Here is a 19,776-nt window from a genome sequence, read left to right as displayed (position 1 = left end):
ATCCTGCAGACACATTCCTGGAGATTTGCAGGTAGTCCCGATGAAGGGTCTTGGCCCTGAAATGTCAACTGTTTATGCCTCTCCATGCTACCTGACCTGCTGAGTTCCTCCAGCATTTTGCGTCGGTTACCCCAACCTCCTTCGTTCAGGGCTGCAATTTCCTCACCTGTCTAGAGGGGGCGCAGCCACTGAGGTCGCGCCGTAGACGGGTCGAAGCATCTCGATCGGCATTGGCTGCTTCTGCGTTGTTTTGATTGGCTATTCTCCTCCTTTGCTGCTAATTGGTCCATTCCGAGAAGCCCTCCAATTAGCCGCTGGTATTGAATCTGACGAATCGCGGGCGGGTTTGTTGCGGCGTCCCGGCAAATATGGCAGCAGTGAGCGGACTATTGCTGAACAGCAGAGGTGAGTGGAGGTTTGAGCCCTGTCGCCGGGGTGGAGAATCCGGAGGCTGTAAACAAGAGGTCCACCATAATCGTCTCACATCTCGTCTTCTTAAGCAGTCCCTGCCGACATTTTGGCCCTGACATCCCCTCTTTCCGGGCTCCCTTTGATGACGCCCTCCTTTCCCCTTGATGATATCCCCACGTCGCTCTCTCCTTGAATCCCATATTCTCTCCCCGTTCCCCCGGCTCCTCTTGATAATGCCCCCCCCCCCACCTCCGCGATCTTCCCTTGATGATGCTCCCCGGGCTCACCTTGATTATGCCCCCTTTTCCCCCACTCGCACCCTCTGGGGCTCCCCTTGATAATGCCCTGCCCCTATTCTTTTCCCATTGCACCAGATTCCCTTAATAATGCCCATTCTTCCACAACCCTTTGCTCCCACTTTATAATGCACCCCTTTACCCACCAGCTTTGATGTAAACCCCACCCTTGGGCCCACCTGATGCTCTCACAAGATGTTATCAAGTGTCATAACTGAAGAAATAGAATATAATAGTAACGCTAAGCCTCAGTCTGATGTGAAGTTCAAAAGGTTAAGAAAAATAAAATTTAAAACGGGGAATAATTTGAAGGAACTGATATCTTTTTACACGACATGCCTTGAATGGACTGCTCGTGGAGGCAGATATGATAAGAGGTGTTTAAGAGGCTCTTAGGTAGGCACATGAATATGCAAAGAAAGAATGTGGACTGTGTGCAGGCAGAAAGGATTTTGATTTAATTAATTGCACAAAATACTGGGCCAAAGGACCTGTTCTTGTGCTGTACTCAAAGATGCATTTATGACACAAGTTAAAAAGTAAACAGTATAATGCTACTGATACTTCATACATAATGAGCACCTATTTGTGCTTATAATGATATGAAAAGTAAGCAGTATAATATAAGATGTTGAGAGGGTCAGTCAGGGCAGATTTTGTTTTTATACTTCCTTTGGTGGATGAACCTTGAACTCAGGATAAAAGGTTGCTGATTTAAGACTGAGATAGGAAAGAATTTCTTCTCTGAGAGTTGAACCTCTTTGGAATTCCCTTAATATATATTCGGGGTGAGTTTTTAAAGAGTTTAAGGAAATTGAGGTTTATGGCAATCAGGCAGCGGAATGGAGTGAAGCAAAGATCAATTCATCCATAGTCATATTTAATGGTAGGTAAAGTTCAAGAGGCTGTAGAGCATGTTCCTACACCTGAGCATTCTCCTTTGTGCATCTTGCACTCCTTATAATCCATCTAAATTCTCCTAAAATTTTGATGATGTGCTCCACATTCATACCGCTTAAGATCAAGAATGTGTTATCATTGATTGACAAAAATGAACATTACACAAGAAGATCAAATGATACAACGAAGTTGATCTCGAGTCTTTGCTGAATTAGCTACTCTCAGGCAGAACTCTGCTAGTGGTAAGAATTTGGAGAAAGATGTAAAAAAAAATTCCACATCTAGCCAATGTTCACTGACTTCAGGTAGCAAACACCCACCTAGATGATTGTGTGAAAATTTGCTTATGTTTAACTGGCATGTGTGTGTTCAAATTGCCAGCTGAATTTAATTGTTCTTGGCACCAGCATGATTTGGAGTGACTTTGAGAAAAGGTTTCTCTGATTGTAGGATCCTGAACAATTTCTTAATTTGGACGTTTTAAAAAAGAAAGTACTTGGCCACCTCAACCCTTTATGACACATCTTTACTGGAGATGAAAGATATAAACTGCTTGCGGAACTCAACAAAATTCTGCCATGGATGGTCGCAAGCCCGGCTGTGAAAGGAGGAGGGTTGGGCCTGGGGCTGGCAACACCATCTAGTAAAAACCCAGATCCTGGGAGATGAAGGATCTTCACTTAGCAGATGTATGAAGTTGTGTGGTGAAAGCAGAGTCCACAGGGCCGATTAGCAAACAGAGGACTCTGCTGAGCTGCTGTTGGCAGCCTGTGCCCCAGTAGGGGTGATGGTCTAAGAAGAAGAACTCAGTAAGACGAGCAACATCTGTAGTGGCTGGGTTGAGTGCTGCATCATGATCCCTTTACCTTCACAAATGTTGTTTGATCTGCTGAATTCTCCCAGGAGTATATTGTTTACTTCAGATTTCAGCATCTGCACTCTCTTAGGTCTCTGCTCTTTTGGCGGTAATCTAGTCTGATAGTGTTTAAAGATAGTTTTTCCTTTTCCTGGTCCTGCCATCCCTTTATTTCTGGAGATGCCTGAATTTAGTGCCCCACTAACTTTGTGCTGACTACTTGAAAGTTTAAACAAAACTTGATGTGCAAATATTTAGCTTCTTGAGCAGTTTAATAAGCTGAAATTCTTTTTGTTTTAAAGGGTGGCTTCCTTTCCAACTTATTGTGCGCCATGGATCTAAAGCAGTTACACGACACCGCAAGCCCATGCACATACTGCGCCAGAAGCTGTTGGCTGTCACAGAATATATCCCACCAAAGCCTGCTATCCCAGAAAGGTGCATCAAACCCAGGCGGCAAGAGGTTCAAGAGGTGAAGACGTCTATTGGGCATGCATTTTGTTTTAATTAACCTTTCTTTTCCTCCATAGTGTGCCAAACTTTGTTGCGCTAAATCTTGAAATGAAGTATATTTTTCATGGACCAAAGAATTATTTATTTCATGTTGCCCTTTTTAACGAGCTGTGCAGGTCTGCTTACCATTCCACTCAATTCTTGACAAACAGCAGTCTTTGCAGTTTGTGGATATGTTGATGATACTGCTCAATGCCTTTCAACTATTGCCCAGAGAAGGTATAACTGCAGGTGCTTGGCATTTCATCACTGGTAAAACAAAATTGATATTGGGGAGACTTTTTTAGAGATGAGGCCTTATCTATTTGCATGCTTTATATGGAATATTGTCATATTGATGATAAAATAGAATTTAATATATAATTTAGAACTGTTTACTTAATCTCCCTTTGATTACGCCACTTTTATAAATTTGAAAGCAATACAAGCTTAGCTCTATCTGCTGTCTCAGGTACAATCAAGGAGTTGTTTAAATGTTACACCTGAACAATGTGAATATCTCTGTCATAAATCTTTTACATTGAAGATACAATATTTCCTTCTAAAGAACACTCTTAGGGGAAAATATTCCTTTAGAATAGAGTGGAGAGAGAAGACACTAATCCGTTGAAATCTGTGCATGTATGTGCAGTTCTCTCATTGGTTTTATGCCACCAAAGACCATTTATGAACATAGTTGATGTAGGAAGCAAAAATAAAAGACTGCATCCTCTAACAGTACTGTGGAACAACAGCGGATTTACAGAAATCTGATTAAAATCTTAAATGGAACTTTATTAGTGGGGTAAGGATGTGAATTAGCTATGCCTGGCTAGCATACATGTAAAAATACATTGATTGTTATTCATGCTCATGAAACAAAGAGGGGAAAATAAATCAGTGTTCATGACAACAGCACTGATGAAATAAGAATGTGTTATTCACAGACATTTATGATAATATTCCATAGCTACATTACAGAACTGTTTAAACAGATTCATCCTGATTTTATCCAGGTCATGAAGTGAAGTGATTCACTTCACTCCCTACCCCTTGGTTGTGAAGGAATCTATTCAGTGTTTGAATGGAGCCAGTGATGTGTGCTTCCCATGTTCACCCCCATCCACCTTCACTGATGTCCATTATAGTCAATACGAGCTATGAGAGAACTGTGGTATCCAAGAAGAGCAATCATGCTGAAGCTAATCAAAATTTTATAAGACAGCAAACCAAGAAGCAAAAATTTGCTCAGTGAATGTTAGGGTATTCTTGCAGATTAGGAGAAAGTTGGAATATAAGGGATTTTGTTTAAATGCTGTGTAACTTTGGAGATATTGGATGGTGCACAAAGGAAGTAAAATTTCAAGGCCAGTGATGTTATTGAGTAATTATCTCTTATCAATTACACCTCACTCATTTTCAGTGAACTTTATAGGAATTTACATGAATGTGAAATTCCTTTCAAACTACTGAAATTGTATTCATTTTATCTGGAAAATGCTGCAGATATAATGGAAGAGAAGCATAACACTGACAATAGCATCCAGATTGCTGCATTTTACTGTGCATTTACAGAAAGTGCTGTCAGTTTCATAAAGTAATGATGATGAAGGCTAACTGTTAAACAACAACTGAACACTATAGGATCTGTCTTTTCCTGCATGTAACAGCATTTCGTTTGTTGGTTTTAATCAATAAGACACAAAGGATAATGTTCATCAATTTCTTTTCTAGCCATCTGCCTTAGAGAAACTGATACGGCGTGATGTGGAAAAAGCATTCAACGAGAATAAAATGATTGCAGTTTTTCAGAACAACTCCATTAATTCTGAGGAACTAAGGCTACTTCGGCATCGAATGCTAAAACACGATATTCGCATGAAGTTTTTCCCTAATCGGGTTTGTATTTATTTGTATCATTCTATTTTTGAACGCATTCATTGAATTTCTTCAGACTAGGTAGTAATACTTGTTTCACCAGACCCTTTTTGGTTATTCATTAGGATTCCTCCTAAATGTACACTCAGTGATCACTTTATTAGGTACTTGTAGCTAATACAGTAAAGTGGCCACTGAGTGTATGTTCGTGGTCTTCTGCTATACTCCATCCAATTCAAGGTTCAACGTGTTGTAATGGGTGGTTATTTGAGTTGCTATTGCCTTCCTGTCAGCTTAAACCGGTCCAGCCATCCTCTTCTGATCCCTCTCATTAACAAGGCATTTTCACCTACAGAACTGTTGTTCACTGGATGTTTTTGCACCATTCTCTGTAAACTCTAGAGACTGCTGTGCATGGGAATCCTAGATCAGCAGTTTCTGAGAGGTTTCCAACCCCCCCACCCATCCACAATCTGGCACTAACAATCATTCCATGGTCAAAGTCACTTAGATCACATTTCTTTTCCATTCTGATGTTCGGTCTGAACCACTTGACTAGGTCTGTATGCTTTTATGCATTGAGTTGTTGTTACATGATTGGCTGATTTGCATTAACGAGCAGGTGTACCTAATAAAGTGGCCTCAGTGTATTTTCTCACTCCTCTAGAAAGTATCAGCTCTTGGAAGATCCATAACTCTCCATATGCAAACCTTTTCAGAGGTCTGCACTAAAAATCACTCCTGTAGAAGTATGAAGGCTTGGTTCTAATCCCAAAAACAGTTGCTGTCCCAACTTCTGAAGAAAAGTGATGCCTACACTGAAGAAGTTCAGATCTTCTCTCCGACGGGAGTTCAGCGAGAGCCTCTCTCTCTGCTTCCAACCTACTATTTCATCGGCCCTGAAACTTTTGGACCACACGCTAACCCAGACCCGGTATTGTAGTCTTCCAACCTTACCCCCTCTGAACGCTCTGCTCTCCATTCCCTCCGCAACAATCTCAACCTTACCATCAAACCCGCTGATAAGTGGGGTGCTGTTGTTGTCTGGCGCACCGACCTGTACATAGCGGAGGCATGACGACAACTCGCTGACACCTCCTCTTATCTACCCCTGGACCATGACCCCACTAGGGAGCACCAGTCCATTGTCTCCCAAACCATTTCCAATCTCATCAGCTCGGAAGATCTCCCATCCACAGCCACCAAAATTATAGTTCCCATACCCTGCACTTCCCGTTTCTACCTCCTACCTAAGATTCACAAACTTGCCTGTCCAGGCAGACCCATTGTCTCTGCTTGCTCCTGCCCCACAGAACTCATTTCTGCCTATCTCGACTCTGTTTTATCTCCCCTTGTTCAATCCCTTCCCACCTATGTCCGTGATACTTCCCATGCTTTACATCTCTTCAAAGATTTCAAGTTCCGTGGCCCCCACCGCCTCATTTTCACCATGGACGTCCAGTCCCTGTATACCTCTATCCCCCACCAGGAAGGTCTCCAAGCTCTCCGTTTCTTCCTGGATTCCAGACCCAGCCAGTCACCTCTTACCACCACTCTTCTCCGCCTAGCAGAATTAGTCCTCACCCTTAACAATTTCTCCTTTGGCTCCTCCCACTTGCTCCAAACCAAAGGTGTAGCCATGGGCACCCGCATGGGTCCTAGCTATGCCTGCCTTTTTGTCGGCCATGTGGAGCAATCTATGTTCCAAGCCTACACCGGTATCTGTCCTCCTCTTTTCTTGCGTTATATCGACGACTGCATCGGCGCTGCTTCCTGCACACATGCTGAGCTCGTCGACTTCATTAACTTCGCCTCCAACTTTCACCCCGTCCTCAAATTCACCTGGTCTATTTCTGACACCTCCCTCCCCTTTCTAGATCTTTCTATTTCTATCTCTGGAGACAGCCTATCCACTGATGTATACTACAAACCTACAGACTCTCACAGCTACCTAGACTATTCCTTCTCCCACCCTGTCTCCTGCAAAAATGCTATCCCTTTCTCTCAATTCCTCCGCCTCCACCGCATCTGCTCGCAGGATGAGGCCTTTCGTTCTAGGACAAAGGAGATGTCTTCCTTTTTTTAAAGAAAGGGGCTTCCCTTCGTCCACTATCAACTCTGCCCTCCATCACATCTCCCGTATTTCACACACCTCTGCCCTCACCCCATCCCTCCGCCAGCCCACCAGGGATAGAGTCCCCCTGGTCCTCACCTATCACCCTACCAGCCTACAGATCCAACGTATAATCCTCTGTAACTTCCGCCACCTCCTACGGGATCCCACCACCAGTCACATCTTCCCCTCCCTCCAACTCTCGGCTTTCCGCAGGGATCGCTCCCTACGCGACTCCCTTGTCCATTCATCCCCCCCATCCCTCCCCACCGACCTCCCTCCAGGCACTTATCCCTGCAAACGGAAGAAGTGCTACACCTGCCCCCACACTTCTTCCCTCACCACCATCCCAGGCCCCAGACAGTCCTTTCAGGTGAGGCACCACTTCACCTGCGAGCCAACTGGGGTGATATACTGTATCTGGTGCTTCTGATGTGGCCATTTATACATTGGGGAGACCCGCCGCAGACTGGGAGACCGTTTTGCCGAACACCGGCACTCAGTCCTCCAGCAGTGGCGGGATCTCCCTGTGGCCACATACTTCAGTTCCACAGACCACTCCCACTCCGATATGTCTGTCCATGGCCTCCTCTACCGTCAAGATGAGGCCACACGCAGGTTGATGGAGCAATACCTTATCTCCCGCCTAGGTAGCCTCCTACCTGCCGGCATGAACATCCAACTCACAGACCTCAGTTGATACCCCTGCCCCCCCCCCCCCCCTTACCCCATCCCTATCTATAATTTTAGTCTGGTTCTCTTTCTCTCTCTTTCCCCCCCTCACTATAATCTCCCCCCAGCCCTACCTTTCTTTCTCTTTTATTTCCCATAATTCTCCACCTTCCCCCAGCCCATTTCCCTCCAGCCTATCACTTCCCAGCTCTCTACTTCATCCCTCCCCCCACTTCTTATCCCCCCTCGACCATCCCATGTTACTTCACTCCTGATGAAGGGTTTCGGCCTGAAACATCGTCACTACCTCTTCCCATAGATGCTGTCTGGCCTGCTGAGTTCTGCCAGCATTTTGTGTTTTTATTCTGAAGAAAAGTATTTGATTGAGGCAATGGGACCTTGCCTCTAGCACTGTACCCATTGAGAAAATAACAACAAATTTTGTTAACAAGAATATTAACCCCCAATAGTAATGATGATCGGTTAGGCACGGAGAGAATCGGTATTTACTGACAAGTATCTTTATTGGCTCAGTTCACAACCATGTGAATTTACACAACTGAATACCTGTGTGCGCACTCTCTAGGTTTCCCTGGCCCTCCATGAACAGTCAAAGAAGAGAAAAATTAATACCCAGGAAAAGGAGATTATCACTGTCCAGGCATTTTTCTTGATCCTGTTGTACTATAGTCCCCACATCTCTGATGGTTGGTCTCCACAGAGTTGTCATTGTTTGTGCTCCCAAAATCCTCCATTCTGATTCTTTTCCTTATCGGATCAATCTATTATCTTTCCATTTTGTTGACTCAAGATCATCTGACTGACCTGTGTCAGCTTCTCATTGGAAGTGGCCCAAGGAGTATTTCTTTATGGCTGTTTGCTTCAGCCTTGTGTTTTTGGTCTGTCCAACTTAGACTAGTTTAAACCAGTCTAACCAGGTCAGCCAAACACTGGATCCAGACGACCAGATCACAGGCTGTTCCTTCTGCATGCCTGCCACTTTACATAATAAACAGCTTCTTATCTGAGCAAAGCACATAAAATGCTGGAGGAACTCAGCAGGCCAGGCAGCATCTGTGGAAAAGAGTAAACAGTCTTGTGCTGAAATGTCAGTTGTTAACTCTTTTCCATAGATGCTGCCTGACCTGCTGAGTTCCCTCAGTATTTTGTGTGTGTTGCTTTGATTTCCAGCATCTGCAGATTTTCTTATCTTTGAGCTTCTTATCTGAGAATGGTCTCAAGTTTAGCAGATCATCAGCAGAAACTCTGTGTCCACGTTCTTTTGCTCTGATTAAGCTATCCTGAAGCAAGAACCAGTTCACCAAACAGTTCACAAAATGGTGGTTACAAGAACAGTCTCAGAAAATGGCCGCCTGCGTTCCTGCAACTACATGACAAGAACAAACACTTTTGCTTTGTCTGTTTCCACCGTCCTTGCCTCATTTCTGTTCACTGATTTGTAGATTGTAGTTCTTTCTAGCCAACAATGCCTTACCACTTTTTCGAGGAAGCTGCAAGAATATCTTTGAATTGATCCCGTCTTCTCAGTCAAAGCTGGCTGTTTTGGAAATATGCTTGTTCACCTTGTGTACAACATGGCCTGTCCAACAGAATCAGCTTCAGATGTAATTTTGTTAGCCTGGGAGAGGTTTTTTATTCTGCCAGTGGAGTTGGAGGATTCTGTAGGGACAGTATTGTTGGTCACCCTCCGATGCCTCAGGATGTCTAATTTAGGTAACCCTAACAAAGATAGGGATCACTCCTGCCCAATGGACTGTGAGAATAGTGACATGTCTAGGTCTGGATCTTCAAACATTCTTTTCCTAAGATGACCAAGGACTGCTGAAGCACTGCTGTGGGCAGCACGGTAGCTTACCAAGTAGTGTAACACTTTCCATCACCGGTGATCACGATCAGCATTCCATTCTCACACTGTAAGGAGCTTGCTTGTGTGTTCTCCCCGTGACTGCGTTGGCTTCCTTCAGGTACTTTGGTTCTGAAAGATGTTTGGATTAGCGTTAGTAAATTGTGGGCATACTATTTTGATGCTGAAAGCATGGTGACAATTGCGGGCTGCCCCAGCACAATCCTCGGACTGTGTTGGTCATTGACAGCAACTATGCATTTCACTGTATGTTTCGATATACCGGTGACAGATGAATCTTTAATCTTTGAATTTTAGCAACAACATCTGCCATCATTGAAAAGTGGATTGTAAGATCACTCTTGTGCTGCAATGAATTATTCACTAATGACTTGAACTTCCAACTCCTGGCATCCACACATAGCAGTATAAGTTGCATTCTGTAGCAAAGTGAACATGTCGTGGAGTAGAACCAATGTAAATGAATGGTTCCCCATTTGACCTTTAAATTATCTCAATTCCAGCAGGAAACTTCACAGAGTTGAGGTGCAGTGTTGCAGCCATAAAGATTGAGGAAATTGTTGGGGTGGTGAGAAATGCTTGCTTAATGCCAGTCTGCACTGAGTTGTCTGATTTGGACTTGTTAATTGTGATCAAAGCTTGCATGGAAGCAGAAGAGCAGAAGGCCATTTGGCCTCTCAAACCTGTTCTGCTGTTAGTAAAATTATGGCTGATTGACTTTCCCACTCTCTTTTTCCTGCCTAACCTCCTTGTAGTTCAACAGTCTGTCCATCTTGGCCTTGAGTACATTCAGTGACACTCCACCTCCTCTGCTGTCGGGGTAGAGAATTCAAGAGTTAAAACCTCTGCAGGAAGAAGTCCTGCTTATTTCAATCTTAAATGAGTGACCTTCATTCTCAAATTATACCCTCTGGTCCTAGACACTCCCACTGGGGCAGACATCCTCTATACATCCACCCTGTAAAAATATCTAAAGTAGATACAGTGCTGAAAGTTAACATAGAAATTGGGCAAGCACTTAGGATAAATGGTATATTGGCCTTTCTGCAAGATCATTTGAGTACACAGAGAGAAACGTTTGGCTCTAATTATGTTGGTCCCTAGAGGTACCAAATCTGGAACATTGTACAGGTCTGATCTTCCGATCTAAGGGAATTTTTGCTTGCATTACAAGGAATGTAGCAGAGGTTCACCAGAATACTTCTTGAGAAAGCGGTTTTGTGTTTCTGGAGATATTTAGCACAGAAGGTTCATACACTCTGGAATTAAGAAGAATGAAATTCTCACAGAAATGTGTAAACATTTTTTGGCTTGATAGGATAACTGTAGATCTAAAGTTTCCATTAGTTTTGGTATCAAGAACCAGGAGTCACCATCTCAAAATAAGGGGTCAGCCAAGGAGGGTTTGGAAGCTCACTCACTGAATATATGTGAGATAGGATTGATAGGTTTTTAGAGGTTAAGGGAATTGAGGGATAAAGAGATAAGCAGATGGGCTTAAGAAGAGATAACAAGAAAGGACTCTTGAAGTGAATTGTCAGTAGAGAGCATATTAAATGGTTGAGCATGAATGCAGGATGGAATATTTAATTCCTGCTTCAAGTCCTCCCTCCTACTCATACCCCCCAAACAGTCATCTTGCCATTTAACTCTTCTTTCCCTGCAGTGGTCAGTCCTCTCCCTCTCTTTTCTCTGACTCTCTGCTCTTCTCTGTCTGTATTTGCTGTCTCTGACCATACTCACTAGTTTACCGGCTGTGACACTGCAGTACTTTCAATGAACAGGTGTCGCAATAGTTTGATTTTCATTCATTTTATAAATCAAAGATAACCTTTATTTGTCATGTGCACATTGAAACACAGTGAAATGTGTCATTTTGCATCAGGATTGTGCTGGGGCAGCCCACAAGTGTTCCTACGCTTCCGGCACCAACATAGCATTCCCACAACTTACTAACCCTAAACCTGTACATCTTTGGGATGTGGGAGAAAACCAGAGTACCTGGAGGAAACTCCTTACAAACAGTGGCAGGAGTTGAACCCAGGTCCCTGGTGTTGTAAACATTACGCAAAACGCTGGGCTACCATGCTGCCCTTTTAAAGTTTTGCTTTTAAGATCAGAATAGACATTTATCAATACAAATTCTTTATGACATTTGTGCAGGTAAGATTTTTTTGAAACATTGATTATATGTTTAGGTAATTTCACTTTCTTTTTGTAATGGATGTAAAGCTTAAAGGAAGATATGGTTAAGACCTTTCTTGTATTTTGGTCCTGCACTGAAAGGTTGGCCAAGATTACGTGCTTGTGGAGAGTGGGAGATGAACAGACAAACCTTCTGATTTAGAGGCACTTAGCAAAGGCTATTGGTAAAACAGCATAACTTTATCCTGTATAGAGATTCTATAGTCAATATTCCATTCTTCCTTGCAGGAGGTTGCTGTTTGGGCTGTTAGGAACAGCTTCTTCCCCTCTGCCATCATGTTTCTAAAAGGTCCCTGAAATTACCTCACTGTTTTGCTCTTTTCTTGCACTACTTTTTTTATACTTATTGTAACTTAACGTAATTTTTTATGCATTGCATTGTACTGTTGCTGCAAAACAACAGATTTCATGGCGTACAGTTATGTCAGTGATAATAAATCTGATTCCGAGCATATGCTGGCTCACTGCAATTGCATTCCCTAATTAATTTTCTGTGCAACCTTTTCTCTCCACATACCTGTCATCGCTATTCACAGATTCTACAATCCACACATTCAGAGTAGTTAGCCAACCCATGCAAGAATGTGCAAGAAAACCAGAGCATGAGGAGAAACATGCATGTTCACAGAGAGAACGTGCAAACTCCATACACTGTCAGGATTGAACCCGTGCTACTGGAGCTATGGGGTGTACCACTAGATGTAGCACTGTGCAATGAGTTATTAAAATCAGAGCAAAATGTTGGTTAGTTTCATATTAAAAGCTGCAATACAAATGCATTGTTTCTTTATAATGTGGATCAAGCTGATATTTTACCTCCAGCTATTTCAATTTCAGGTCCTGCAATCATATGTAACAGAGACCAAGTATGTGAACCTGTTACCTTTGTTTATTGGACGCAATATCATTGCTGTGAGTAAGGAGCTCAAAACAAAAGAGCTACTCCATATTGTGCGCAGCACACCTCAGATCACCTTACTAGGTAAGAATTCCTTTAGAGCAACAGCAAAACAAGAGATGATTGCTTTTAATGTTTGCAATTTGTAAATTGTGAATGATTAATAAAGTTAATTTCACGTTTCATTATTTTGCATATTTTTTTATTTTAAGGCTTTATTTTCCACTACAGAAAATGTTGTATTCAAACATCACCATATAACTTGCATGCTTGTTAAAATGCAGATAGTTGCAGATACTAAATTACCTGATGGACTAGTGTTTTCGATCAAGGTCATATGTAATTGTAGAGAATTTCAGCCAATTTTGTTTGTGCTCTCTCACTGATTGCCCTTGTTTATCATTGGCTGCTGCATAAAGAAATAAGTAGTGTCAAGGAATAAAGTGTTTGAAGATTTACCTTGGTTTTGTACTTGGTTTCCTGATAATCAATCTCTATTGCATTTAGTCTGTGGAATCTAAATTTTAGTGACTGGAATGAAGTCTGTCTTTCCTTTGAGAAGTACTCCCCAGAAAGTGAAGCAATTAGTAATTCCATTGAAATGCAAATGAAACTTCTCACAAAACAAAAATTGGAATACTGTGTGCAAGTAATTTGTGACAAGACAAACAATAAATGAAGCATTGTTGAAAGATGAAGCATTGGTGACTTTGTAAGGCTGAATTGGATTTTCACATGCTGTCCTCTTGTGCATCACATCTGTGCTTTCTGATTTCTGAACTCATTTTAGAATATCTTGGTTTTAAAATTCTCCCAATCTTTGAATCCCTTCGTGTCCTTGCCCCTTCCCATCTCTGTAAGCCCTTACAATCCTTTGAAATCTCCATAATCTCTTTGTCTAGTCTCTTGTCCTTCCATAACCATAAATCATTAATGATCGTGCTGAGCCCTTTCTCCTTCCCCCACTCCCAGGACGTTTTGTGAGATTTTTATATAGTTTTTGGACAGGCTTTACTCTCTCCCTCTGTGGCTTGGAGTCACATTTTGAGGATAACTTTCCTTTTCGGCACTTAATGATGTTTCACCACATCAAAGTTCTTGGTTTTCCTTGTTTCCTGAGGCTGTTGTAAACTGAGGGAGTCGTTGGCATTTCTTCTCTATTAGAAACTTATTCTTCAGGATATAGAAGACATTAAAAGCAATATCTGTTGATTGTACCCTTTGTTTCCTACATAGGTGCCTGTATCGAAGATGCCCTCTTTAGCAACCAGGGAGTTGTTAAATATTCCACGCTCCCAGGACTGCAGGTCATCCGTGGGGAGGTTGTAAGTGGGTTGACTCAGATGACATCACAGACGTATCAGCTCCTGAACAATGGTCCTGTGCTCCTCACGACTTTGCTGGGGCAATACTTGAAACAACAGAATGAAGCTGCTACTGGGCAGAAAGATTCAGTAAAGGAGGAGCCCAAGGAAACCGAGAGAATCCAAGGATCTTAGTTCCCCCTGAACATATGGACTAAAAGCAAAGTTTGGATCTCCAAGTTGTCATACTGAAAATGAATATTAACTATTAGTTACTATCTTTGATCTGCATTTCATTTTGTATGGTTAAATCATGCATTGAAGCAGAAATAAATACATGTTTGTTTCTGCCCAGAGGTGTAAAGGACTACTGGCAGGTGCAACTGTCTTGTGGCTCCCATCTTCCCCTCCTAAAATACAGTTTTTGCTTTCTATTTCACTGTAAATGGCATGATTTTAAGCAAAATTATAAATTAAAATACATGTATAAACACTCAAAGTTATAATACAGTCATTTAAAACTAAGTGTGAGTTTTATCTTCCATCTGTATATAAGACCATGAGACACAGGTATAGAATTAGGCTATTTGACCCATTGAGTCTTCTCCCCCATTCCAGCAAGGCTGATTTATTAACCTTCTCAATCTCATTTTCCTGCCTTCTCCCTGTAACCTTTGATGCCCTTACTAATCAAGAACCTGTCAACCTGTTGGCTAAAGAAATTCCTCCTCATATCTGCTCCAAAAGGATGTCCTTCTGTTCAGAGGCTGTGCCCTCTGATCCTAGACTCTCCCACTATTGGAAACATCTTCTCCATGTCCACTTTCGGCCTTTCAATATTTGATAGGTTTTGGTGAGATTCCCCCCCCCCCCCCCCCCCCCCATTCTTCTGAACTCTAGTGAGTGCAGGCAGAGTTCAGAACAGGGTTTCCCAACCTGGGGTCCACGGACCTCTTGCTTAACGGCATACAAAAGGTTGGGATCCCTAGTTTAGATGAATGAACGGCAATCTCATTGAAACTAGAGACACCAAACTCTCTTCATATATTAATCCTTTAAGTCCCGGGATCATTCTCGTGAGCCTCCTCTGGATCCTCTCCAATGGCAGCACATCCTTTCTTAGAATAAGGGGCCCAAAACTGCTCACAATATTCATCTTTGCGGGAGTAGTTTGGTTGTGTATTCCGGTTAACTGAAGAGCAAGTGTGCAATATGGTTCCATGTTTGTAATTAATGACTCCAGTTTCAGAATGTTGGATAAAAATGAAAAAAAGGCAATGGTGGATATGTGAAAGAGTCAGAAGTGCACATCAACATTTGAACTAGGAAGAATATTATCATTTCAGCATTCTTAAAGGAACATTCTTTATCTTTGGAGTTTATTTGTGTGCACATCTAGCATTTTCTGTTTCTGTGTTTTTTTTTTGTATGATCAATGGGTATTCGTGAACAGCCTACCATAGAAAGTAAAGTGTGGAATCTAGTAAATTATCTGTTACCATTGAATTGGTGTAAATTGATGGACTTCAAATTTTTTTGGAAAAACTGTGCAGTAATATACAGGCAGTTTTAAGCATTATGCAAAAAGACTACAAGTGCACTTAAGAAAACAAGATTTTTGTGTACAATTAGTAGGTCAATGGGCTCCTTTGGTCATTGCTTTTGCCAATCAAAATGTGGATGGATGTTAGATTTTTGTTTCCATGATCTGTCTGTTAGTGATGTATGCAATTCCTGTTGGTTATTATTACCCATGCAAGAGTAGATAATATAAGTGGATATTGAATAAAAACTATGATCCACATTTTGCTTGGCTTGCACTTCAATGTCTTGGTGGATCTGGTGTATATGGATTTTAGTAAGACATTTGACAAGGTTCCACTTGGGTAAAGTATGTGAAACCTTGAGACCTGGGGGACAGTGTAGGTGGAAGTTGAAGGAAATAAATGAACAAGTCTCTACCACTAAAGGGCACTGCACCAGAAGTCATAGCATTCACATGGACTAAGTTGGGAAAAATAAATGTTTCCTGTGATAACTAGAAGTATTGTGGTGATACTGATTGCCTTACTCATTATGCTAAAGATTTGTATCTCATGTGGTTAGAACATAAAATTATGAGAAAGAGAAGCAGGAGAGGACCATTGGAACAAGTCAGCTCTGCCATTCATCTTCTACCTCACACCCTGTTCCGGTACTATCTCTCATCTCTTGATTCAGTTAATATCCAATGAGCTATTTTGAATGAACACAGTCACTGAGCTTACAAGGCCCTCTGGAGCTGAGTGTTCCAAATGTTCACCATCCTCCGAAGAAATTTCTCCTCACAATAGTCCTCTTTCCCCTTCCTGTGCAACTGCATTCCCTGGTACAAAACTCTTTAGCCAAAGAAGTATCTTCCCTGCTTCTGACTTGTCAATCCAAGCAATATAAATGTTTTGATGAGATCTCCTCAGTCTTTATAAACTCTGCTGCACCTGGATGTTGGCTGGGTGTTCAAGGGGACACATGTGCTTGTATACACCGAGGACCCTTTGAACATTAACACTACTCAGTCTTCCACCACCTTTCTGCTCTGTGCAGCAAGGTGGATGGATCCATATTTTCCCACAATATATACTGTACAGTATTATGTTCTCATCCATTTACTCATCTTGTTCATATCCCCTTGAAATCTCTGCATCATTCTCTGTATTTGGGTTCCCACTAGTTTAGCACCATTGGTTAACTTGGAAATAATTCACTCTTAGCCAAATCATTGATTCTGAAAAACTCAGGTTCAAGTTCCAAATTCCTGCAAAACTCATCACAGCCTGCACACCTGACAATCATCCATTTATTTTCATTCCGTGCTTTCTGTCAGATATCAATTCTCAGTCTGCATCTGTATAGTATCCCAGTTCCACCTGTTTGTAACCATGTTGATCATCCCCTTGTGTGGGATGTTATTCAAAGCTAAATAAAATTCAAAACACACCACATCCTTTTTTCCCTCCTTTTCTACTCTGAGGATCATCACCTTGTTCTGGATGAGAGGATAGTGAGTTCCTGAGATCCCAAGAGCGATTCCATCTGGAGTTTAGCCACCTGGCACTTAGCTCCTGGTAGGGTCACCCATGCTGGTAAGGTCAAAGGGGAGGTTCCAGACAAAGACCTCAACGGTAGAGCTGGTAGAAGATGATAACATATTACGATGACAATGAAGGCGGAGGAAGGCTGCAGCAGTGAAGGATCCCCAAGTTGTCTTGCATTCCATGTAAAACTTTTTTATTGTAAACCCATTTTGGCTTTGCAAATTCCGATTACTATTTTCCTGGAGATCTGTTATTACATCCTAAAAGTGCAGTCAGGGGAGGAAGTGAATGTAAGTTCTCAACAGATTCAAGATTGTTTAATGTTATTCTCTGTACACAAATGTAAGGAGAATGAAATAATTGCTACTCCAGATCTGATGCAGTACAAAAAAACACAAAAGATAAATAATATAATAATATTAAAACACAATAAACATAAATTTATAAGATACCTTGTATACATAAATTGATTGTATGTCCATAAAGTGACGCTAGGTTGTACACAAGGTGAATGATGGGGAAAAAATAAAGTGGGTGGGGTGGAGATGTTGATCAGCCTTACTACTTAGGTCTGGTGTGGATGCTAAGTAGCCTCCTCCCTAATGGGAGTGGGACAAACAGTCCATGAGCAGGGTGTGTGAGATCCTTTGCGATGATTCTGGCGCTTTTCCAGCGCCATTCTGTATATGCGTTTACATACTACCAGCAGCTGATGAATCAGGTGCTTGAGATACTACACCAAACAATAAGCAGTCCACCCCGATGCATTTCAAATCATAGTCGAGATTTCAACCAGGCCTATTTGAAGAAACCCCTGTCCAATTACCATCAGCTTACTAGCACCAGTAGTCCCAACACACTAGACTACTGTTATACTAAGAGAAGTCTGGCCTAGCGTTCCATGGCCAGACAGGATGTCGGTAATTCGGAACACTTGGCTGTCCTTCTACCTGCATGCAGGCAGAGGGTAACGGGCAAAGCTCTAGAGGACAGGAGCATCGAGCCGGTGGATTAAGTTGTGTTCAAAGACTCATCTGTAGATCTGAATGAATACACCATGGTTGTCACGGACTTTATTAAAACAGATGTAGACGAGTGTATCCCCTCAAAACTAAGACATCCACAATCTGCTGACGGCCAGATCAGAGGCATTTAGGTCTAGTGACTAAGAAGATACAAGAGGTCCAGGTACAATCTCCAGAAAGTCAAAGTACCAATCAAGGGCGAAGTACCAATTCTGGACTAAACTTAGGTCAACGGCCCAGACAGGGTACCTGTCCGAGTACTAAAGACCTGTGCTGACCAACTGCTGGAGTGTTCACTGAGACCTTTAACCTCTCGCTTTGGCAGTCTGAGATACCTACCTGCTTCAAGCAGGCTTCAGTTATACCGGTGCCTAAGAAGAACATGGTGACTTGTCTCAGTGACTATCTTGATGAAGTACTTTGAGAGGTTGCTGATGAAACATACCAACTCCTGCCTGAGAAGTGACTTGGATCCTCTTCTACAGCTCAGCATTCAATACCATCATCCCCTCAAAAGTAAATGATAAGCTTCGAGACCTTGGTCTCAATACCTCCTTGTGCAATTGGATCATCAATTACACTTTGCTCTACTTGCTTTATACTTATGACTGTGTGACTAAGCACGGCTCCAGTGCCATATTTAAGTTTGCTGGCGACACCACCATTGTAGGCCGAATCAAAGGTGGTGATGAATCAGCATACAGGAGGGAGAATGAAAATCTAGCTGAGTTGTGTCATAACAACAACCTCTTAATGTCAGCAAGACCCAGGAGCTGATTATAGACTTCAGGAGAAGAAAATTAGAGGTCCATGAGCCAGTCCTCATCAGAGGATCAGAGGTGGAGAGGCTCAGCAACTTTAAATTCCTTGGTGTTATTATTTTGGAGGATCAATCCTGGGCCTAGTACACAAGTGCAATTGCAAAGAAAGCACTGCAGTGTCTCTACTTTCTTAGGAGTTTGCAAAGGTTCTGCATGATACCTAAAACTTTGACAAATGTCTATAGATGTTTGGAGAGTGTATTGAGTGGTTGCAGCAGAGCCTGGTATGGAAACATCAATGCCCTTGAATGGAACATCCTACAAAAAGTAGTGAATCTGGCCCAATCCGTCATGGGTAAAGCCCCCTCCCCACCACTGCACACATCTGCACAAAACATTGTCACAGGAAAGCAGTTTCCATCATCAGGGACCCCCACCACCGAGGACATACTCTCTTCTCACTGCTGCCATCAGGAAGAATGGTACAGGAGCCTTAGGACTCACACCACCAGGTTCAGGAACAGTTATTACCCCTCATCATCAGGCTCTTGAACCAAAGGGGATAACTTCATTCAACTTCACTTGACTCATCATTGAAATGTTTTCACTACCAATGGACTCACTTTCAAGAACACTTCATCTCATTCTCGATATTTATTGCGTATTTATTATTATTATTTCTTTCTTTTTGTACTTACACAGTTTGTGCCTTTTGCACACCGACTGAATGCCAAAGGCGGTGCAGTTTTTCATTGATAGTTGTTGTTCTATTATGCATTTATTGAGTATACCTGCAAGAAAACAAATATAGTGACATATATGTACTTTGATATTAAATTTACTTTGAAAATTTGAATATGGCCTTGATGGAGGGTAGGCAGGTGCCCATGATGCATTGGGGAGTTCTTACTATGCATTGTATAGCCTTCCTCTCCATCACAGTGCAACTTCTGTACCAAACAGTGATGCAGCCTGCAAAGATGTTCTCTGCTGTGCATCTGTAGAA

The 19,776-nt window shown here is 42.2% G+C and overlaps 1 protein-coding gene across 1 annotated transcript; it reads left to right on the top strand.

Annotated features, from left to right (window-relative positions):
- Nucleotides 1–301: 301 nt before the first annotated feature.
- mrpl10 (mitochondrial ribosomal protein L10) lies at nucleotides 302–14,403 on the top strand. Its single transcript, XM_073071411.1, has 5 exons — nucleotides 302–405; nucleotides 2,766–2,935; nucleotides 4,690–4,854; nucleotides 12,546–12,690; nucleotides 13,843–14,403. Exons 1-5 carry the CDS (start codon nucleotides 369–371, stop codon nucleotides 14,103–14,105), a joined length of 780 nt encoding a protein of 259 aa, XP_072927512.1. The 5' UTR covers nucleotides 302–368; the 3' UTR covers nucleotides 14,106–14,403.
- Nucleotides 14,404–19,776: the final 5,373 nt, after the last annotated feature.

The sequence above is a fragment of the Hemitrygon akajei genome, chromosome 18 (genome assembly GCF_048418815.1).
Source record: "Hemitrygon akajei chromosome 18, sHemAka1.3, whole genome shotgun sequence".
Classification (NCBI taxonomy): Eukaryota; Metazoa; Chordata; class Chondrichthyes; order Myliobatiformes; family Dasyatidae; genus Hemitrygon; species Hemitrygon akajei.
This window is presented reverse-complemented; position numbering and strand designations above follow the sequence as displayed.